The 23,197-nt window shown below is 40.2% G+C and overlaps 5 protein-coding genes across 6 annotated transcripts; 4 read left to right on the plus strand and 1 right to left on the minus strand.

Moving 5' to 3' along the window:
- The first annotated feature begins 118 nt into the window (after positions 1-118).
- Positions 119-4,927, plus strand: rcn2 (reticulocalbin 2). The gene is made up of 8 exons (XM_079567643.1): positions 119-375; positions 1,455-1,553; positions 1,619-1,721; positions 2,531-2,724; positions 2,840-2,953; positions 3,025-3,118; positions 3,646-3,785; positions 4,209-4,927. Exons 1-8 carry the CDS (start codon positions 253-255, stop codon positions 4,350-4,352), a joined length of 1,011 nt encoding a protein of 336 aa, XP_079423769.1. The 5' UTR covers positions 119-252; the 3' UTR covers positions 4,353-4,927.
- A 264-nt stretch (positions 4,928-5,191) lies between these two features.
- On the plus strand, positions 5,192-10,411 carry pstpip1a (proline-serine-threonine phosphatase interacting protein 1a). 2 transcript variants are annotated; one of them, XM_079567905.1, is made up of 15 exons: positions 5,192-5,300; positions 6,555-6,655; positions 6,739-6,813; positions 6,899-6,933; positions 7,023-7,129; positions 7,321-7,383; positions 7,525-7,629; positions 7,762-7,807; positions 7,909-7,988; positions 8,249-8,347; positions 8,422-8,518; positions 8,643-8,727; positions 8,809-8,882; positions 9,373-9,461; positions 10,190-10,411. In XM_079567905.1, exons 1-15 carry the CDS (start codon positions 5,250-5,252, stop codon positions 10,319-10,321), a joined length of 1,239 nt encoding a protein of 412 aa, XP_079424031.1. In that variant the 5' UTR covers positions 5,192-5,249; the 3' UTR covers positions 10,322-10,411. The 2 variants fall into 2 exon arrangements, with proteins under 2 accessions (XP_079424031.1, XP_079424032.1); XM_079567906.1 differs by having other exon boundaries at positions 7,525-7,617.
- Positions 10,412-19,546, plus strand: LOC306972003 (uncharacterized protein; the record flags this gene model as incomplete). The annotated part of the gene is made up of 2 exons (XM_079568447.1): positions 10,412-11,684; positions 18,727-19,546. Exons 1-2 carry the CDS (start codon positions 10,846-10,848, stop codon positions 19,544-19,546), a joined length of 1,659 nt encoding a protein of 552 aa, XP_079424573.1. The 5' UTR covers positions 10,412-10,845.
- On the plus strand, positions 14,238-17,833 carry LOC306971589 (uncharacterized protein). The gene is made up of 11 exons (XM_079567904.1): positions 14,238-14,791; positions 14,967-15,026; positions 15,091-15,143; positions 15,215-15,359; positions 15,462-15,790; positions 16,230-16,458; positions 16,533-16,647; positions 16,765-16,882; positions 17,231-17,342; positions 17,538-17,650; positions 17,724-17,833. The coding sequence occupies exons 1-11, from the start codon at positions 14,249-14,251 to the stop codon at positions 17,791-17,793; spliced, it is 1,887 nt and encodes a 628-aa protein (XP_079424030.1). The 5' UTR covers positions 14,238-14,248; the 3' UTR covers positions 17,794-17,833.
- A 750-nt stretch (positions 19,547-20,296) lies between the features above and the next one.
- On the minus strand, positions 20,297-23,197 carry kti12 (KTI12 chromatin associated homolog). The gene is made up of 9 exons (XM_079567608.1): positions 22,969-23,197; positions 22,802-22,853; positions 22,685-22,737; positions 22,560-22,615; positions 22,407-22,486; positions 22,170-22,329; positions 22,043-22,105; positions 21,213-21,284; positions 20,297-20,476 (listed from the first exon to the last, which is right to left on the minus strand). The coding sequence occupies exons 1-9, from the start codon at positions 23,117-23,119 to the stop codon at positions 20,336-20,338; spliced, it is 828 nt and encodes a 275-aa protein (XP_079423734.1). The 5' UTR covers positions 23,120-23,197; the 3' UTR covers positions 20,297-20,335.

The following is a 23,197-nucleotide window of genomic DNA, read 5'->3' on the forward strand; positions in this document are numbered from 1 at the left end:
GCCGCTTATGCCTGACAAATCAACACCTAAACGGCCTAGCAGCGGTCTCCGTCTCAAAGATAACACAGAAATATGTCAGACATGTTGGCTACGTAAGGACAACCGAACGCCCAAGTAGGAAGAGCTTGAGGATCCGGTTTGACAAACGGCGCCCTCGGCCAATCATTTGACGCGACAGTGACAAAAACTGGAGCACGGACCAATCGTGTTCAGGTAAAATGGGTCAAAGGGCGGGACTTCCTGCTGTCTACCATGGCAACGATAGAAAACGAGCGGGACTTTTATTTTATCGTGGATCTTATTTACGTTTTCACGTCGCGGACTTTTATTTTGAAATCCGAAAGGCGGAAACAAGAAGTCGCTACAGAAACAAGCGTACGTTTTTGCCCTGCTTTCCCCTTCATTTCTCTCTCGATTAAAACATGTTGATATTGTTTTAACAGCTGAAATAGCCTTTAGATGACACGTCGAATGTCTGTTGTTAGCTGAACTTCAGTTAGGCTGTAGTGGTAGTTTTATCTGCTGCTTTCCGGAGTCTTTGCTGAGGTCTCAAACTCTATTCAACTTGGCAAACCCAATGATTTGCATTGTGTTTGTTTATCTCCTTGTTTATGTCATGGGTCCTTGTAAGAGAACAGGATTGACAGTTATTCGTTTTAGCTTCTTCTTTTTTAAGCAAATTTTTAAAATGTCAATACTTTCTCTACACAATGTCCATCTTAAAAAAGTTCTGTGCTATTTGTGACAAAGTGTTCTAATAGTAATGCATTAGTTTTATATAAAGCGCTTTTCTAGACACTGAAGGACATTTTATTGCATTATTCATTCACTCCATACTTGGTGGTGTCAAGGTACTATTGTAGCCACAGCTGCCCTGGTGTATACTGATTGTATCTTGGCTGCCAATCTGCACCTTTGGCCTCTCCGACAACCATTACCCATTCACTCAGACGGTACATTCTTACAGGCAAGAAGGGGGAAGCATTTTCCACAATGACAGTCTGCACCTGCAGGATTCAAACCACCGACACATAAAATACCATCCTCATTTAATTTTGCTGGACTGCCATCAGTTCATCGTGCATTTCAGATGTCAAAAGTACACCCTCATTTCTCAACAGATTTCAGCATTTTATTCTAAAGAGACTAAGAATGACTTTATTAGGAAAAGAGATGTTTTGTTGCAGTATTCTCCAAAAGGTACAGTAACCATTAGGGTAAAACATGTGGTATATCATGCTGTTGGGTAAATATTACAATAATAAATACAAATGGGCAAAGAAACTCGCAATAGATGTTACATAAGAAAATAAAGACACTGCACAGGAAGTACACCTGAAGTTTAACTGACCAGTGCTTTTTTTATGTCTATGATATTACAGGATTATAATTTGTTCGTCTTGTGATATTTAATTAAAAAATAAAATAAATAATAAAAAAAACTTCCATTACAGATGTCGCTCTGTGTATTGGTTGCGGTGATGCTGATGCAGTTTTACACCACACAGCAGCACGATCCACAACACGGGCCGAACATCCTACTGGGAGAAGAGGTATTGTTTTATTGGCTTAAGGTAGCTTTATGCTTAACTATGAATTGCTTTACCGTGCTTTTAAGGACACAGGTGAAATGGAGAAGCTGAGCCCAGCAGAGCAGAGGCAAAAAATGTTTGAAATTGTGAAGAGGATCGATGCAAATGGGGATCAACTTCTAAGTGCAGGTGAACTTGTTTCTTGTGTTTGACAAATATCAATATTCTAGTTCCCATCAACTAATGCAATTCGTTACCAGTCTGTCCAGTATTGTTTGGTTAACAAAGTGCAGATAAAGTGTTGGCAGCCGCAATGTTATCGTACTTGCATTTTACTAAGTGGCTTGTGTGAGTTTGAGGCTACTTTTTGATACTTATGTAAGAGATTACCAATGAGAACTAGCTTAATTCAGCCAACTGGGTACATTCATTAATTTACTGTCTTTATGTATTTATTATTATTATATTTTTCTTTGTGGCTTTTAACCTCTTAACCCCCACCTTCACTGAGCCCATTATCTCCAGTTTGGCTTTACCCTAATTAAGAAGTTTCTTGAGAAAAAGCATCAAAATAGTGACAAAAATGAGAAGAAAACAAGGATGAAAACGCAACTAAAAAGTATCAAAAACTGACCAAAACAAGGAACTAAAAAGCAGGATGTGACAAGAATAAGGGACAGAAACTCAACAAGAAAGTGGCATAAATGAAATGAAAAGAAAGTGAAAAAAAAGTGACGGCAACAACGTGAAGAAAAAGATCAGTTTAGATACGTTTTGTAGGACTTAGCTTTCAAATGAGGCCTTAGTCTGGCCTACAGGCTGCAAGCTCCTGTCCAGAAACTTTTAGATTTGGGTTAAACTGAACTGGAGTAAATGCACTTGGTTAAGGTGGGTGGTAAGAGGTTAAATTTTAACTTAGCAAAAATGGAAATATTTAAATCTAAAATATCTCAAATTAAAAAGTAGATAAATAATCCAACTCAATACATTTTCTGCAGAGGAGATGGCTGTGTGGATCCAGCGGGTGTACAGGAAGTACGCTCTGGAGGATGCTGTGGAGCGGTTCCCAGGCTTTGACCTGGATCAAGATGGTCTTGTTTCGTGGGAGGAGTACAACACTGTGACCCATGGACACCTCATACCTTTAGACGATGCTTCTCTGAACGACCCAGAGCAGGAGTCACTTAGACATGTACGCACGCCTTCTCTCCGCATTTCACCACACTAGGATGACAGGACATTTCCAAACTTTTTATTAATTTCCCCATAATGCAGAAAGGTACTGTGACTGTCTCTTTATTTTGAAGCTTCACAGACGAGAGAAGCAGCGTTTTGATTTTGCAGACGTCGACGGCAACGCAGGCCTCAACGTGACCGAGTTTTTGGCCTTCACGCACCCGTCTGAAGTGGACCACATGGCTGTAAGAAGGATTTGCATCTCAGAGCCCTTGCCTTTTACATTATGCTGTTGATATGAATGTGTCTGCTGTAGGATTTTGCCATTGAAGATGTGTTAAATGAATATGACTCGGATCAAGATGGATTGATCACTCTCCGTGAATTTATAGGCGATATCCGCAGTGAAGGTGAGGCCTGTAGTTACTGTACACTAGATATATATAGTTGTATTAAATTGTATTAAATTGTACGAAAGGCAATGACCATAGAGTTCAGGACTGTGGTGTCTCAGTCATCATCATAGAGTCAGCAACTATGAAGCCACTGTTCGCATCAAGGCACACTGAAGTAATGCTATATGTTTTCATAGAAAGATGAGGACAGATTGTGGTCAATACAAATAAAGTTGTCAAGGGCATCTAATGTTTTCACAGCTTTTTTATTTGTATTATTCCTTAGAAAGACTTTCTTTGCCCATTTGCACTCATGGATGTAATATTTGCCTAATAATATGAATAGGTTTACCACATATTTTTTGTTGCTGTCCACATCATTCTGCAAGTAGCACAACAGATGCATCTTTTTCCTAATCTTATTTTACACTATAAACTTGAAACCATAGTTTATAATAAAGCTGCACAGTGGCCATGGCAACTGTTCCTGTGACAAAATTGTATCTCTCCCTCTGTTACTTCTGTTTTCCTCTACTTGCCAGCTGATTCAGCCTCACAATGGGAAACTGAAGAGACGGTGCGTTTCAAAGACCTATATGATCAAGACAAAGACGGGAAGTTAAACAGAGAGGAACAGCTCAGATGGATTGCACCAAACAGTTACGGCGCAGCCAGGGAAGAGGTACAAGTTTTTAACATGTGAACATGAATGTCATTTTCAATAAAAGAATTACAAACGACAGAAGGAGAAAAAACAACAAGTTAAGTTTTTTTTCTGAGCTTTAGTTCATTTTTACAATTGCATGAACTTGTGCTTTTTTGTGTGTGATAAAAGCACTTCAAACCGATTCTTGAAATAGTTTAGAACAAACTTCAGATCAAGCAGATACATTTTTAAAAAAATATTTAAAGTTTATTGACAATGAACAACATTTGGTAGGTATGGATAAAAATCTTTACAGTACATTTTGTTAATCTTTGTTCTTCACAAGTCATTTGTCAAATTTCTTCTTGAAATTATAGAATAGGTTCTAACTGTCTAAAATAAAATATTTTTTGTATATTATAAAATCATCAAAGCTGACTTCTCCAATGGGAATAACAGGCGCTTCACCTGATCAAAGAAGTGGACCATGATCAGGACGGACTGTTATCCGTGGCTGAAATCCTGAAGAACCAGGACACGTTTATGAACAGTGAAGTAACAGACTACGGTCGCCAGCTACACATCACCCACGATGAATTATAACGACTGCCAGGAGGAAACAAAGTGGAAAAATGTATTCGGGCATGTGTCACCACTGCATATGCATATCCTGTTTATTTATGGACTCACAAGCCAATTTCACCACTTCAAAAACAACAGGCATGTACAATGTCTGTGTCTCAATGTGCAATACATGGAGTAATGCTGGTACTTAAAATATTGCTCAAGAAGTATCACTGTAACACTGTAATAAGTCATTTGAGCCGCTTAAAATCCTAAACTATACTAAGAAGTGAACAAACTAAGCCAAATGACCAAAACTGTTGTGCCTGTTTTAAAGGGAAACCTCATGATTATTGTTACTGCAACTACTGTACTCAACTACTCATACCTGCCTCTTTTAGAGCCTTGATGCAGATATGTTTTTAAAACAGCCTGATAATTAGCAGTGAGCACTACCACATTCCTGAATTGATCTTGGAGGATTATTTCAAAGATGTTAGACAAAGCACTGAGCATTGAGCGTATAGTTGTTCTCGACAGTGAATGTCTTCCCTAGGTTGTAAATCACACAAATCACAAAGGCACATGTAGACCTCTAAATGTCAAATAAATAAATGTCAAAAACCTTTTGGGGCAATAATGTTTTTTTTCTCCCCCTTTTATTGGCCCTTTGTTTGCCGGTTGTTGTTTTTTTTTTTTTTTTTTTTCACAAAGTTGAAAGTGAGTAAATGTTTTATTTATTTATTTATTTATTACTACTATTATCATTTGGAATGAAAGATCAGTAGAAATGTGGAGCCGGGCCAAGGCTGAGGCAGTTGCGGTAATGCACTGCGTTTCTTCCTCTTTTGAACGGTTCACTGACTATGATTTCCTCTGTCATCTGTCACTTGCACAGAGCGTTTGTCCCCCGGCTCACGTTTCTATTAGACGGAAATGCCACACAACCAAGCCGACATGGCATTCCAGTTTAAGGACTCTTTTTGGGTAAGTTGTTTCTGATTAATTCTGTGGATTAACAGTAGTTGTGGATGAACCTTGAAATAGTTGTACTTCAGTGACTCCCAGGCTGATTTAGAGAGTAAAGCGGTATGCATCTTCACAAAGATACATTGCACCATGCTATTGTATTGTGCCTTATAAAACGGACTTCCCAGAATAACGCAAATTTGTGAAATACATTGATTGTCTGCATTTCTGTTGCGCTTCTGCTTCTCTTTAAGTTTAACACTAAATCTGTTATGTGTGAATAGAAATATGATATGACCATATACAGCTGTGCTCAAAGTTTGCATAATTTTGGATTTTTTACTATTTTTTCAAAGAATATAAAAGATAATACACAAGTGTTTTTTTTCACTTATAGTGGTTGTGTGAAGCCATTTATGGTGAAACAACTGAGTTTGCCATTTTTAAACCATAATGAAAACGAAAGTACCAAAATGACCCTGATCAAAAGTTTACATACCCCAGTTTTTGATACAGTGTATTGCCCCGTTTAGCATCAATGACAGCTTGGAGTCTTCTGTGGGAGTTGTGGATGAGTTGCTTTAGTTTTTTGAGGGTAAAGCGGACCATTCCTCTTGGCAAAAAGCCTCCAGTAAATTCCTGCACTGTCTTGCATGAACTGCACTTTTGAGCTCTCCCCACAGTGGTTCAATGGTATTGAAGTCAGGAGACTGAGATGGATACTCACGGGACCACCATTTATTCTGCTGGAGCCTGTGAAACACCTCCATATTTCACAGTAGGTATGGTGCACTTTTTTGTTTCTGACAATGATGGCCTATGATGAAAAGTGCAACCATACGTACTGTGAAAAATGGATGTTGTTCGCTGATGCCAGTGGCTCCAGCAGAATAAAGTGAAGGTCTCGTGAGTGGCCATCTCAGTCTCCTGGCCTCGGTGTCATTGAACCACTGTGGAGAGAGTTGAGATGTGCAGTTCATGCAAAACAGCCCAGGGATTTACAGGAAACTCAGCTGTTTCACCCTTAAATGACTTCACACAACCACTTTCACATTCTTTGATGAAATTAAAGAAAAAAAAAATTCTGCCAAGTTTTGAGCACAACCTATACATGTTTATTTAGAGCTATGGTTCTCACAGTCCAACTTTTTACTCATTCTTTTTTCATCTATACAGCATCATGCTAATGTTATTGTGGATAAGAATGAATGAGTACAAGTGTTAAAATGTGCAAATAATCTAAAAGTAACAGTAGCTCTAATGTTATTTTAGAATGCAGATTTTATTAGTTTTGCGGGCTATGAGGTTCTGACACAGAGACTCAATGATGGTCGGCGGACGTGCAAAGACCTAGAGGAGATATTAAAAATGAGGTGAGCATATTAAAATAAGCACCAGTAGTTTTGTTTTACAGCCTTACCTGTCATTGCATTGACGTGTGGTTTTGTTCACTCAGGGCTTTGGCTGAAGAGAAATATGGCAAGGAGCTTATTTCTATTGCACGCAAAGCTGGTGGCCTTTCTGAGATATGGTAGATCTGCATGTTTGCCTGTGCGTGCTTTATGATGCAGTTTGTGTATTTATCCATTTCCTTTTTTTTTTTTTACCTTTCCCAGCACGTTGAGAGCATCGTTTGATGAACTGAAGAAGCGTGAGCATTTTACATCAACTTGACTGCATTTAATCTCTTTTGTTACTTTGTAATTGTTACTTTTCAATGTTTGTTCTGGTGGTTTTTAGAAATGGAAAATGTTGGGAGGCAGCACATGCACCTGTCCATGATGCTCAGGGAGGAGATGAAGAGTATGGAGCTGTTTCGCGAGCGGCAGAAAGAACAGAGAAGAAAGGTTTGTTGCACTGTTCTTTAATACGCATTTACAACAATACACATAGGAACAAGGGACAAAAAGAGACCACGCATTTTGACCTATTACCACAAAAGCCCACACTCTTTAGTCATACCATGCCTAAAAAAAAATGGTGTGTGTCCTGTTAATAATAATTGTAACATATGTGAGTAATTGTGTTCTCTTTGCAGTTTGAAGATGTCATGGAGAAAGCTCAGAAAACTAAAGTGTCACTTTATAAGAAGACTATAGATGTAAGAACCATTCAAACGTTTCTGTTTCAATTTTTAGAGGCCACATAAGTACTATATTAGAGGCTTGTTTCGAATCTTCCTTATCAGATGCGGTCAGTACAGACGATGATATTATTGTCTCATGCTGTATTGTCCTTTCAGTCGAAGAAATCTTATGAACTGCGCTGTAGAGATGCAGATGAAGCTGAGCAAACTGCAGAGAAGATGACTAATACACCTACAGCCACTCCCAAGGTGACTGAGAAGGTAATGTTGCCTTACCTTTATTAGTAAGACAAAGGAGGTTAATGTAACAATGAATGTAAACTCCTCAACAAAACATAAACTAAAAATGTTCTGAAGAATAATCCCTGCTTTTTGTCTTTTGATTTACTGTAGGTAAAGATCAAGTCAAAGCAGTGCAGAGAAGAGGCAGATAAAGCTGGTGAGTTTAAGATATGTATTTGTGGCTAATTATGGGTTTTTGTGGCTCTGTCAATGATTCTTGACTAGAAATCATGCTGCTTATCTTTATCTTCTTGTTAGAAAAACAGTATCTGGCAAATGTGGAACAACTTGACAAGATTCGTCAAGAATGGGAGGCAACGTATATACGCACATGTGAGGTAAATACACAGCCTGCACTATACTGATGTGCTACTTTACATTAGTATCTGTTGTGTACAATATTTTGCCATTGACTATGTTTACACAAGATTAAAACATCTCTGTAGTATATTCTGGCCAATATGGCTGCCCAACCGTTGGTTCATTTTGAAGGTTCATAAACACTTGGGCGATCTAACCCCAAACCTCAGAGGAAACTGTGGTTCTCCGATCTCAGGGGAAGCCAATGCTAAACCAAGCCCAAAACTTTGTGTGTCAGATGTTTCAGCAACAAGAGGAAGACCGCATCGTCATTCTCAGAAACTGCATGTGGGTTCACTCCAACCATTTATCCAGTCAGTGCGTGCAAGACGATGAGGTGGGTTGGTTTAGCTATATACTTCAAAATACATCCGTTAAGTCATATCTATTCTTGTATTTTCACGTTCACAGTGTTATGAGCTTATAAGGGCAGTTTTAGAAAAGTGTGATGCCACAGAGGACAATAACGGCTTTGTGGAGATGAAGAGCACTGGCTCCACTCCCCCGGGTTTGAGAACTTCCTTATTTGACAATAACATTAACATTCAAGTTATCGGACAAAGCATTGTGTGATTTGTGTGTTCTGCCACCAACTTACAGTATGTACCTTGTTTTTTTTACTTCCACCACAGCCCCAATTGATTTCCAGAATTACTACCAAAATGACATTAATTCTGAGAAACTTGAAAGCAGCAGATTTGGTGGCGTGATGAAAAGGTCAGATGATTTTTTTTTTTAAATCAATGTAATAATAGTAATGGTACTACTTTTATAAACTCTTCTGTTTCCAATATGTAGGTTTTCAAATCTTATACAGAATACAGGAACAGCCTTCAAACTCCAGCTCAGTGAACCAGACACGCAGACTATCGGTAATGTTTTCAAGCTACGATCTTTTAATGCCAGTCCAAGTAGAACAATGCACCAGGAAGACCCAACTTACGTGCTTCACTATATCTCAAACCTTTTAAAGAAGTAAGGACTAGGGGGTGCATAAAAAGCACAGTTTAAAAGTTGAACCATGGACTTCACTCTCCATCTAGTGATAGACATAGGGAGGCATAAAAGGCATAGGCATAAAAATCTTGGACCTGCTGAAGGGGCAATGTCTCTAGTTACAGTAAAATCAAGCTGAACAAGGGCCGAGAAGCTGTGTGTGAGGTGTCAGGTGCCATTAACTGTTTTAGCACAGTTGACCAAACTGCTTATCGGAGACACAAAACTTAAATTTAACCTCATTCAGAACTAAAACTGTCTAACCCAAAACAGGCCTTTCATAGTTTTTATCTATAAGTTCAGTTAGCGAAGCATTGTCTTAGAACTAGCTTTCTAATAATTCTTTTTTATTTTATTTTTTTGCAGATGAGAATTCAGAATCTGTATACGCCTCAATCCCACAACATCCAGGAGAAGATGGAGAGTTCAAAGTCATATACGAGTACATGGCCCAGGTTAGTTCACATGTATTGTATTGTATAGTTTAATCCATGAGTGACTATTGCAATGAAGAGCCAAATGATGTCAATGTGTCCAATAATTAGATTATTGTTTTGTAAATTCTCTCATCCTTGTAATAACGCAGAACACACTTTGACCAATAGATGTCAGTATTAGACTAAAAATATATATTTTTACTCTAATACTGAGGGTGGTGCAGAGGGTCTTCTCATAATCAGAAGGCTCCTGAAGATGCACACTGCCGTTGTGTCCTTGGGCAAGACACTTCACCCACCTTGCCTCCGGTGTCTGCGTACATTGGTGAATGAATGAGAGAATGAATGAGTGACTGGTTCTTTACTGTAAAGCGCTTTGGGCCTGATGAAGGTAGAAAAGTGCTATAAAGCAGTGGTTCTCAACCTGGGGGTCGCGAGACAATTTTGGGGGTCGCCAGATCATGTAGATAAATATATACATACCTTTTTTAGCGTGTATTATAATATTTTATTGTGGCATGTGTGTGCCATTATATGTTCAGAATTTGATGAATTTTATTGAAGCCATTTGTTTTTTTCTTTGTTTTTTAAGAATTATGTAGGCTAATGTTCCGATGTCTCACAGTGTGACCCGGGCGGGGGGTCACGAACCCCTTTAACTGTTATAATGGGGGTCGTGGCTCCAAAAGGTTGAGAACCGCTGCTATAAAGGTTAGCCATCTATTGTGAACTGTCCTCTTTTTCAGAGTGAAGATGAGCTGTCTGTGTGCGTGGGGGAAACGGTCTTGGTGATGCAGCGTGGAGAGGATGGCTGGTGGACAGTGCAAAGCAACGGAAAAACAGGCTTGGTTCCAGGCTCTTACCTCTCATCAGAATAAAACAGCTCATAAGGACAGGGTTCAAAGATTATAGATTATTATTATTACTGTCTAGAGTACTTTAAAGCAAATAAGCAAACAATATAGCAATCAAAAATGGTTCACTGTGCCTTTTGCTAATGCCACTTTAATGTCACATGCTGAGACATGCTCAGGAATATTGGCACTAAAATCTATTTATTTGTTTTTATAAGACTCCATCATCAGGGCCTCGTTTCTAATAGCCATGCTGACTCGGCCATTTCAACATGTTTCACTCTCCACTGTAGACCTAATCCCAGTGAACCAAATGGAACACATCACATTTCATAAACGATATGTTACTTTTTCTGTCATAACATAGATATTCTGAGAAGAGCATAAATGGGGAAGTTTCAGATGCACCGACTTCTTGTTCTGAAATCTGTTACCTGTGCAGTTGAAAGCATAAATAATTAGTCCGTGTGAGCCGTCACTTGATAGGCCTATATAGTACAGACTGTGCAACAGCGGCTGAGGCACACACTTCCTCAGCCTTCAGTACCATGGAGCTGACACTTCCTCGTCACGTTTGGATCAACTATTTTCACAATGAGTCCTTGCTGCAGCCTCTCTGGGACACCCTCAGGCTCCACTATAAAGACTACTTAAGATCACCGCTCTTCCCTGTCATTCTCACCGTATCCTCTTATTTTATTCTATGCGTTCCCTATGTCATCTGTGACCTCATGGGGGACAAGTGGCAGTGGGTCCAGCAGTTTAAAATTCAGCCTAGAGGACGGCCAACATATTCAACGATGCTGCACTGTGCTGGCGTGACTCTGTGGAACCACCTGTTTTTGGTCTTCCCCGCCTCTGTGGCACAATGGGCTTGGAGGCCCCCTGTGGACCTCCCTGAAGTGGCTCCAACTTTACCGGAGTTTGTCGCCGGTGTCATTGGCAATCTCCTCCTCTTTGACTTCCAATACTACATCTGGCACATGCTCCATCACCGCATCCGCTGGCTGTATGTGACCTTCCACGCAATACACCATAAATACTCTGCCCCCTTCGCCCTCGCCACCCAGTGTCTCGGGGGGTGGGAGCTGCTCACCGTCGGCTTTTGGACCACGCTGAATCCGATCGTGTTAAAAAGCCACCTTCTCACGACGTGGGTGTTCATGGTGGTGCATGTGTATGTGTCAATCGAAGATCACTGCGGGTATGATTTCCCCTGGTCCCTCTCGCGCATCATTCCCTTTGGTATGTACGGGGGGCCCAGCATGCACGACGTTCACCATCAGAAACCCACCAGCAACTTCGCTCCTCACTTCGGCCACTGGGACAGAGTGTTTGGCACTCACGCCGAGTTCTGCTTTGTAAATCCTAACAAAGACACTAAATAGATGTGCAGTGGATTCAGAAAGTTTTCAATTTTAGTAGCAGTCTTATACTAATCATTATGCTACCTACTATAATATTAAGTATGGATTAGTTTTCAGACCCTAAGCAACAACACACACTGTTGCTCTCAATAGTTTGTTTTTTGTTTGTATGTCTGTTGTAAACTTCACTGATTGTCCTTGATACAGAAAGCATATAGCCCTGACTGTAGTGTTTTAGGTTAAAAATAATGTTTTAAGCGTATTTCAACATGATAGCAGTGTACAAATAAATGGAGCCCACTGTATCATGACTTTAAAGACCCTATACCGGATTTTTTTTCTTTTCTACAAACAATAGGGAGTGCATGAGCTTTAAATGATTGATTAAATGGTTTAATAATTAGATAAACTGTCTACGATGGTCTTTTTTCCCCACACATGTCTTTTACATTGCACAGAAGGACAGACTTTCAGGTATAGGGTATAGACAATCAGGTATAGGGCCTTTAAAACTGGCCAGAATATCATTCGAATTGATGCTCTGACAACATTTATTATTATATTGTGGATTATAGCACAAAGCTTGCAAATATACGGTCTATTTATAGTACTGTTTGTGAGTGTCTGATCGAGCCCCTGTCAATCCATCATTGAAAAATCATCATGGTTGGACTGGACTCGCATCAGCTTTGCCTCATGTCTGGGATTAAGTTGCATTTCACATTGGATACAGGCTCACCTCAGCCGTGTTCTTTGATACCATGACTCAACAAGTCTTATTGACCTTTGAAAACCTAAACCCTGAAATGATGTGCCGAGTGTGGACAGTGAGGCCCCATTGTTTTAACCCTTCCCTGCTTCATTTGTTGTGTTTGAATTTGCAAAGCCTGAGTAAAGCATCACTATGGATGATTTGTTTAGTGTGTATTTAGTGTGTATGGATAATAAATCTCTAACTACTTATAGGCAACTGCATGTGAATAAAAGGCATAAATGCTGAATGTGTGTCTAGTCTGCTTGTACATGAGGAGGTGTCTGTGGAGGGGTCACTTAATTTACCTAATGGACAGTGTGCTTTTCCAGTCATCAATTATACACTGTCGTGTGCTTCATGTGGGCCAAGTGCTAAACACACTTACTCAGAGTGTGCTGCTGCTGCTGCTCAGACTCGGTTTTAAAATCAAGATATGTGTAGATTAATTAAATAATTAAAACTTTAGTGGCTGCCCTGACATCAGCTGACATCAATGTACATTCTTTGTCCCTGGGCAAGTGATAAGAGAAGAGCCAAACATTAAAAAAAAATATGACCTATTTACTACACTTTATAACAGTGGTTCTCTTATGTAGCTTAGGGCCCACTTTCAGTCCATTAATCTAAATTTCGTATATCCTTGCAGTTTTGTTACTTTAGGTTTTGATCGATGTCACAAATTGTGATAGTAATGATAGTAATAAAAGACAATAATAATAATACATTGTTGAGAACTACTGCTTTAAAAGATCATGTCTCGTGGACTAAATACCCTGTCCATTCTACACAGGGCAGGAAAGAAGACTGTGTGGTTTACCTGGCTAACTAAATACTACTTGGTGACAAATACATCATTTTGATTGACAACTTGTTTTGACTGAAGAGCAATAAATACACCAGAGCACTAGGTGGCACTACGTATTTCATTTTGCATGATTCATCCAGAGAAGAACATTCACGTGACCTCACTTGGCCCTATGCTTTTTTATTATTATTTAGACAGCGTTACACTTCTCCTTCTGCTTGGGAGAGTCAAAGTACACTTTAATCCGAGAGGACTCGTTCTGAAACCTGCCACCGAAGCTACTGTGAGTAAACCTCGTGTAACCCATGTGTTATGATCATGTCTCTGTGGGGCGGTGAGGTGTTTTGAGAGAGGGGTTGTTTGTGTTCTGTGCGCAAATTTAGCTCATGTAATATAACACTTTTGGCATTTTGCACTACTTTTACTGGTATGAATCATTGACTAGGCTAGCATCTGCAATAGCTATGAGTTATATGAAGCTAAGTAAGCTACATTGATGTTAAGTGACGGCTAAAGTGTCAGAAAATCACCGAAAGTAAAAAGAGGTAGCCCACACCAGTGGTTCTCAACTCTCCCTGGGTTGTACATTACCGAAAAAGGATGAAATTATAAGCTGTTAAAATTGCTTTGATTATGATTTCAGCGTATTTACCTATTTGTGATGGGGATGTAATATTACCTTATGTACAGTATAATAAATTCATTCATATTGCTATACCAGTTGTGCTGTCAGTGATTAACTTGAAGTCAAAGCCAAAGAGGCTGCCATTCTGTGCTAAAGGTCTCTCCCAACAGCACCCACACAGTGGCACAAATTGTTTACAGTGGCAAATGAAGTGTGAAGTGTCAAGGACACAATGGCTGTGTGGGAATTGAACCACCAACCCTCATTAGATCTTTCAGCAGGAAAAAGTATCTACTAGCCTACTTGATGTTGTTATAAACTTAAGAGACAGTTTTTTGTGATTTTATGTTTTATGTCATATATTACTTTCGTTCATTTATTGTTTCAGCTGTAAACAACAATGGCTGATGCACTGGTCGATGTAGAGGGAAATGTACCAGAGTCGATCTCCCGGACACCACCACTGTGTCGCTTCCACTCTCAGGGAAAACACTGCTACTTTGGGAAGAAATGCAAGTTTCTGCATATAAGAAATCCGGCCCCATCATCTGGTCCTGGTCTGCAGGATGCCCCCTCTCGCACAGAGAACCACAAACCAGACACTGTTAGGACTACCAGGACCCAAACAGTGCCCATTTCAAGGCCATGCCGCTATTTCCTGGCAGGCTTCTGCAGCATGGAGGACCGCTGTCGTTTCTTGCACCCTGCTCACATGCCTCCAGTGAAAGACCCCCCCGCTCCCACTCGGCACTCACAGCCCTGTGGCCCCGGCCCGACCATGAACCTGAAGTGGAGTGAGCTCACGGAGGAGATGGTTCAAAAGCTGCGACTCACAGAGATCCAGCAGCTGCAGAAACGCTTCCCCAAAGACCTTCTGATCGTTCAGGAGCAACAAGACGTGGCTTATTACAGGGCCACAGTAAAGGCCACTGATCCTGACTGGGTAATTCTTTTCATTGTTCATGGCAGTTCACATCAATGACTCATATTTTAGAAGAGATCCCACATTGTCAACTGATGTGGAAACACTCTGAAAGCACATGTACCTGCATAAGCATGCTGCTACATATTTACAAAAAAACAATCACTGTCGTGTAATAAAAGTTACTTTATTACAGCCGTTTGATCTGAAGGAGATTGACATTATGGTGAACTTTCCAGATAACTATCCGAAAGAGGTTGGTACAACCGGTTATAGTTTACAGGATATGATTTGTAATACCAATAACACTATTTTCTTAGATTTTTATACTAGAAATTCCACTGGATCAGCAGCTGCCAAATGTCATGTCAAGGTTAGAGTAAATTACTGTGCTGAGGGAATGTTTATATCCAATGCAACCGTTGATTGTGCATTGTCATTTAGACATGTTCAGCAAGCTTCAATACAGTGGCTTCAAGCTAAACATGCCACCAATCAGCTGATGGGAAAAGTGGAGCTTCTGTTTCGTCCCTTTCTGCGATGGCTGGACCGCAGTCTGGAGCGACTTTTCATAGAAGGAGCTAAACAGGTCTGTCAATAATCCCTTTGGTGCTATAGAAAAGTACTGTCATTATCCAGTCCTTCGTGATTGAGTTTGAACATCTATTGACTTGATGTTTTTCTTCTGTAGTTGAAGAAGGACATGGATTTGGAAAAGGCTGGACTTCAGTTTATATCATATCAGGAACTACAGGCAACAGTGAGTGAGAAATCGACTGAATCCAAGCAAATTGAGGAAGCAGAGACCGAGGAGGAAGGGCTTCAACTGACTGAGGAAGTGGAGCCTGAACAGACTGAGGACACTGAACAGACTGACGAGGACGGGGTACATCTGGTGGAGAACATCCGCCTCCAAGAGCGACCTAGAGGAACGGAGGTCCAGCTGCTCGGGCTGAAGCTCGGTCAAAACACAGCGACAGTCATGACACAAAACATCACTGTCTGCCTTCGCTGTAACAGGTGAGGATAAAGGAACATACTTTGGTCAAAAGCTTATAATCATATCCCACTTCGTTCCACCGCTCTATGTCGCACCACCTTTTCCCACCACCTTCTCAAAGGACAAAGATTTGCAACATTAGATCAAGCATACCAATGCAGAGGTGTCCTAATAGTGCCACAGTCAAGACAATAAACATTTGGATGGAAGAACATGATAATGAAGTGTTGTTACTTGTTTTGCAGCTTTGCTATACATTTTCACACCTTTTGCGGTTGTTTTTCCCCATTTGCGACAGCATGACTGTTGCCTTTTGTGGTCGGCTTTGTTTGTGTTTATACAGCGATGCACCAAAAGTCTTGCAAATCTGTTCATAATTCAATGAAAATGAATTAATATTTTCCACTTGAACCCCTGCCTGTCAATAGGAAATGACACATAGGACATTCTTGTGTGCAGGTGTAAAGTGAGTGCAGAGCTGAGCCTGTCTGCGGAGGCTCTCTGTTCTGCTCAGTGTGAAAAGTGCAGTGCAGATATCACGGCAGTCTTCACACCCTCCATCCTCCACTCGTACAGCACTGTGCTGGGCTATCTCCAGCTCCACAACACGTCTGCCCTGGACCTGCTGCTCAACCGCTGCCTCTTTACTGTGGGCTGTCTCAACTGTTCCCAGGACACATCTGTGGAAGTGAGGACACTCCAACACCCACAAATCAAAACAACATGCGAGTAGCAGCATAAAAATATTCTCCTCTTTATCAGAACCTCACTTACGGCCAAACGAAGGAGTTGAATTGTGAGCACTGCCACGACAAGCTGAGCATTGAGGCAGAAAGTGCAAAGTTTCATTTGTTACAGCCTCGCAGCAGCAAAACAGGTGAGCAGCTCCTCCCTCCAAATACTCTGGAAGTATTTGTTCTAGCTCAATACACATCTAAGGTGGGGATAGATAGTAAAAAAAAAAAAAGTCAAAACAACTGGTTCTGTCTTGCAGGTCCAAGCACCAACACTGCCTATTCAAAAAACATTAGAGATCCCGCTGTGCAGAAGGGCAAACCACTGCCAGACAAAGGAGTCTGTAAACACTACGGACAGAGTCATCGCTGGCTCAGGTACTTCCACATGAACTCGAGAAAAATGGCATCATAAATTTGATGAATTCGCAAACTTTCAACCAATTCTAAGTAATTTATCTAGAATTTAAGTTTGGAATAGTCTAAAATAATTTAAATGTTTTTTTCTTGATTCAGATTTTTCGCATCTCACTTTATGCCAAACATATTGTTTTAAGTGTAAAAGTTAATTTATCTTTTATGTGAGTGGTATAATGCTTGTCCTGATATATATTATGTATATTTCCTTAATTCAGGCCATTTTAAGCTATTTATACAGGGTTTTTTCCTGTTTCTTTGCACGTGACCCGTTTGAGAATGTGCTGACTGTGGTGTTTCTGCCTCTAGGTTTCCCTGCTGCGGTAGAGCTTACCCCTGTGACGTTTGCCATGACGAGGACCAGGACCATCCAATGGAACTGGCCACAAGAATGATCTGTGGGTTCTGCGCCAAAGAACAGGTCAGATTAGGTTGAATAATTTATAGTATAGCACCTCACACAACCCCAGAAAAAATACATATAAATTAAAATCACGCTTGACCTAAGAAAAACTATTTTAAATCAAACTAAAAAAGGGACCAAACAGGCCCTGAGCAGTAACTGGCTTTTGTGTCTGTTGGTCATAAATATGTTTTTGTTCATGCTTGTTCTCAGGCCTATGGAAATGGAAAGCCCTGTGTGTCCTGTGGTAATATGATGACCAGAGGCGCTCGTTCCAGCCACTGGGAGGGAGGCCAGGGCTGCCGCAATCGGACCAAAATGTGCAGGTACGTCTGTACTTTCTGTTAATCACATGCTTTACCGTAACAATAAATGTCTGACAGAAAATTCTGTTTTTAGAAATGACCGGCAAAAATATGCCAACACCAACAAGACCATTTCACGGAAAGCAGCAAGTGAGAAGAAGTAATGATTAATAATAATTAATAATAAAAATGATTTATTTTAAAGAGTCTGATGGGGATGTCACTAGGGCTGAAACAACTAATTGATTAATTGACAACTAATCGATTATTGAAATAGTTGACTATTTTAGTAATCGATTAATCGTTTTCTAGTAAACAGACGCATATAGAGCAAAATGACATGATTTATTAATGGAAACCTACTTTGTTATTAAAGTTAGGCTCTGTAGTGTTTTGTACATTGCACATTTCATAAATATCTGTTTGTGTCTCTTCCAATCAAAAGGCGGAATTGGCCAAAAACACTCACTTTAAATTTACTCCATCAATCTGTCCTCAAGTGGCGCCACTTTAGCTCCAGCTTTATGTGATTAAAAAAAAATGAATAAATAACATTTTAGAGGTAGGTTGATTAATCTATTACCAAAATAATCGTTAGTTGCAGCCCAAGATGTCACAAAGAGCAATTATCAGAATTATACATCAACGGTTCAGTGATTACCATACCTGTTGTACTATGTGACTCACTTTACTAAATCAAACTTTTAAATCACAATATGTTGTATAACAGATTTACAGATCAGTTTGCTCAGCTATATTTCTAAAAGGCTTGCAATCATAGACATAGAAATTGTAAAAACAATAGATCCTGACACCCCACTAAAAATTATAATTTCAATGAAATTATCCTTTCAACATAAATGTTGAAATATTATGATCATCGTCATATATGTATGAGAAATAAATATTTTTAAAGTTTACCCTGAGACTTCTGTAGTTATTGTGTACAGTAGAAGGGTATTTGTTCTACCTTAACATGTTCCTGGCTAGTTGTGCTTAATCGTCTTGTAGCTGCTAATGATTGGAGAAAATCTCCCTGAGCTGGAGTACATAATGCCAGGTATTTAGTGCGCGGTTCTCAGTTTGCGTGTGTGCAGCATGTGGAACAGCAGCAGCATGTGGCCCCTACAGTCTTCACAGCGGCTCCTCCAGCAGCTGTGGGACTACATCCTGCTCCACCACCGGCCGCTCGTCTCTTCTCCTTTCTTCCCCGTCATCCTGGCCTTCTCCAGCTATGTGGTCTTCAGTGTGCCTTTTGCAGTGCTGGACCTCATGGGGGACAAGGTGCCTTATTTCTACCAGTACAAGATCCAACAGGACAGAAAGCCCACTTTACAAATGATGAAAAGGAGCTTCATGACAGCAGTGTATAACCATATCTTTTTTGTTTTGCCGTCTGTGGTAATTGGACTTTTTATTCTGCCACTACCAACACTGCCTCAAGAAGCGCCAACTGTCTGTGAAGTCTTTGTGGATGGACTTGCTACACTTCTTCTTTTTGACACTCAGTATTATATTTGGCATGTTATCCATCATAAGCACCCACAGCTGTACAAGTGGGTCCATGCTGTTCACCACGAGTACAAGTTTCCCTTCTCTTGGTCAACAGAACAGCTCAGCATCCCCGAGCTGATGACGGTAGGATTCTGGAGCAACCAAGACCCCATTTTGTTGCGTTGCCACCCGTTAACAACATGGTGCGTGACGGTCTTCAGCATTTGGATGTCTGTAGAAGATCATATTGGCTACGACCTGCCATGGACGCTGAACCATTTGGTGCCCTTTGGTCTTCTCGGAGGTGCACCCGCTCATGACATGCACCACCAAAAGCCCAACAGCAACTATGCGCCTTTCTTCAGCCACTGGGACAGACTCTTTGGCACAGTCGCTCCGTTAAAGAGAAGATATGTGAAATGATACTTTCTTTACTGATATTTTCCCTTATTTTCCATTTGAAGTTGGTACTCAAGTTCTTTGCAGAGGTAGGGTTCCGGAGTGGGACCAATATGGACGCATCAGTGTGTCCTCGTCAGGATTTTTTTTTCTATCTAAGGGGAGAGAAAAAAAACTAAAATAATCACGCATCAGGCCTATGCAATCGGTTATAGACAAATTATTTTTACAATGCTTTTCTACAGTGGTGTGCTTTAATTATATCCCGGTGCGTCCCTTAACTGTGTGGAGCCCTGAACATGACATTCAGATACAAAGAAAAAAATTCCACATTTTGTAGGATACTGGATTTTGTTTTGTTTGATTGAGCGAATTAAAACAATTATTGCAATTATTTACAGGACCTTTTTCAGATTTTCTTAGACAGTAATACTTTTTTGAAGAGCCATTGAGGGTGACTGAGCTGCTTATGATACAATAGCAGAGTAAGGAATCACTGTGTGTACTTTGTGTACAGGCTTAGCCACACTTAAAACGAACTCCTGTAATTGTACTGCACTCCTGGTTTTAACTTCTACTGGTCTGGACAGCCAAATCTACTTACATAACAAATGCGTTACTCAGCAATTTTTTGCTTACAAATTCCACCCAACAATAATCAGCTTGGAACAGAAAAGCTGGGTTCTCTTTGGGCATAAGCACCACCGAGGGATTTTCTGTACTGTGGAACCGGATCATCTAAAGAAAACAAGGGCTGGACATGGATACATAAAAGACATTTATTAATCATTGACTATTACAAAGCAAAAAAGTTCAGTGCAAACTCTTATTTAAATACTGCACAAACATGTTGGTGATTTGCCCACAGTCCTCCGTGGGATGACTCTTGGTGTAACTGATGAACTGGCGTCTTAATTTGCGCATTTCTGCCATGTTGATGTTTCCAGGAATCTCTATGTTTGAATGTTAAGGACTGTGCACAATGTTCCTTTCATTTCTGAGAGGAAACAAAAACAAGACATCTCCACCTCAACCAATGACAATGAGTGCCTTGTATTGAGACACCCTTATCAGACTCAGAATACAAGTATTTCTCTCATAGTCCAGTGCTTGTGAACACATTCATTAATGGTTCTGGAAAACAACAAAGTATTTCAGTTCATTTGTACTGGTCTAACCAATAGATTGTCAACCCAAAGCATGGGGCTTTGTGGGTTTTCTGAGTGGATAATGTGCAATAAGTGTGTTTAAGATCCAAAGCAAAACATGGAAATGTAAGAAATTCATAAATGTTAAATGTTTTTTTTAGTTGTAATATAAGAATGAATCAACATTGCATCTGTCAGTAGTAATATCAATTATTTACATCTGGAGATAATACATACTCTGCCACCCTCAATTTAAAATTCTAAATGAGTTCCTCACTATGGCTGAACTTGCAAACGCGTCATGGTTAGGTCAGCCAACGCAGGACCACAATGTTCAAAGAAACCTATTAGCATTGCTTTTAAAACGACTTGGAACATCTTCTTTCATTTCAATTCTTTGATGGGAAGGTCCTCTGTACTGTAGCCTACCTCACCCCGAAAATTGACTTTGAGGTTCCCACTGCTGAGAACATGATTTGCTCGAGTCAAGCTGAAGTAAGCAATCATAACTGCTCAGTCATTTTCTGATGAGGCCAAAAGGATATTTTCTCTGTCGCTCCTGGAATGGTTATAGGATCGCCCGAAACGCTGGTCTTCTGCGCGTTGAAAATGACCTGAAAGCACAGTGACAGCAAGATCAATCCAAACTAGTATCTACTGAATAGCCAATCAGGGCAGCGACTCTCTCTGACAACTGGAAAATGCATCTATAATGAAAACAGCATTTAACCTTCCCATAAGTACAGGGACAGCTCAGAAACAGCTCAGAAGTACAGGAAGACATCAATACTCCAGTTAGCTGTGGACAAAGCAATGACGCATGAAGAGAAAAGTGCAGGGAAGCAAGTCTTTTCCAGCACAAATGTTACACTAATTGGTTCAAAGGTGTCTAACTGTGGATAGCGATCACAATACAGCGGTGACTCAAAGCTTAATGCACTCCACATACAGGTTTGAATAAGAATGTGGAAAAAAGCAGGTTACACTTTAAGTTCCAATACAGTAACAGTGTGGTAATAAGATGTGTATAGCATGGCAGCTAAAATAGCGAGGCAATATTGTGGAAAACAAGCTGTGGAATCCATTTTCCCTCAAAATCCCAAGTTACCTTGCTATTTTCATCTTAGTATCATGTCAGTGCTGTGAAGTGCAACTAATCCACATCTCAATTAACACAACGGGTCTAAATAATGTTCTTGAATCTGGTGAGGATGTCAAACATTTGGAGCAAAGGTCAAATATGTGTATACCAAAAGGTCAAGGCATTATTTTTCTCATTTTTCAGAGATTTTGGCCCGTACGGTTTTTCTACAGGACAGTACAGCAGCGCGAGTGCAGCCATTTGCATTAAATGAATCAACAGAAAACATACCATGAGCACTTCTTGCGTAACCCGGTCCAACTCATAGAGGAAGTTGGTCGATGATAGAGGTTGCTGAAAGCATAATAAATGTAAGTTGGAATCACAGAGTCAGAGAAGAACAGACCATGTTACTTACACTCTGGGTGGACTGGTTTTGTTTAGGAGCTTTTCTTTTCAAAAGTGCATCAGTGATGTCCTCAAAAGGAAGATTGTCGTCCTGATGTATGGTAAACAGAGGGCTGTCCCAGCGATTCCTGGAGTCGGGATCTTCAAATCTCAGGACTAATGCATCAAATCTATTGAGCAAAAAAATGCAAAAGGTAAAGGGCCAACCGGTTTGTTTCTATAACACATAATGGAGGTTTTCTCTCACATTTCTTGGCTGTACTGCTCACTGACATCCCTCTGGGCATTCCACTTGGAACTGACTTCAGGTGAGGTCAAACAATAAACCTTAAAAGGAAAGAAAAACTCCTGTTAGCCGATTAAAAACCTGTTACAGGCCTGTACCCTATGATGCATTTACCAGACAGTGTGGGGTCTGGGTGTGCTTGATGAGGCAGAATAGCTCATACCGGTATCCTGAAGATAAAAATATGTTAGACCAAGGCTGATTAGTTCATTAAGTTCCAAGATGGACTTGTCACTTACCTTTAATATAATTGAGTGAATCCAAAATAACAATGTCATCCTTGTTGACTTTTCTGCAACAATAAAGTATCAGAGCAGAGCAAAATAAAGAAATTACTATAATAGTTTGACACCAACCTCTCTACTTCAGCTTTAAGAGCTCCTCTGGCATCCTTCTCCTTTTGGGAATCTGCTCGTTTTTAACAACAAACACTCAATTACTGACACCATAGATCATTTTCACTGAATTGGAGACAGTTATTAAAAGTTTAGTTAACTTTATAAAGACATGCATATGCGCTCACCTGCGTATACGGCGTTTCTGTCCAAAGCGAGAGTGTCATCTCCCACAACGTGAACCTTCCGCCCGGAGTTTTGCTCTAAATAAAGCTTCAGTTGTTTCGTTCTTTGTGTTTTACCACTACACGGATATCCACACATTATTATCAGAGGCATGATTACAGACTCATTTCACCCTCTGTGATCAAAACATAAAAGGCATGCTTCTTTTTCGCCTCCTCACCCGGATATTAA

The sequence above is a fragment of the Gobius niger genome, assembly GCF_951799975.1.
Source record: "Gobius niger genome assembly, chromosome: 12".
Classification (NCBI taxonomy): domain Eukaryota; kingdom Metazoa; phylum Chordata; class Actinopteri; order Gobiiformes; family Gobiidae; genus Gobius; species Gobius niger.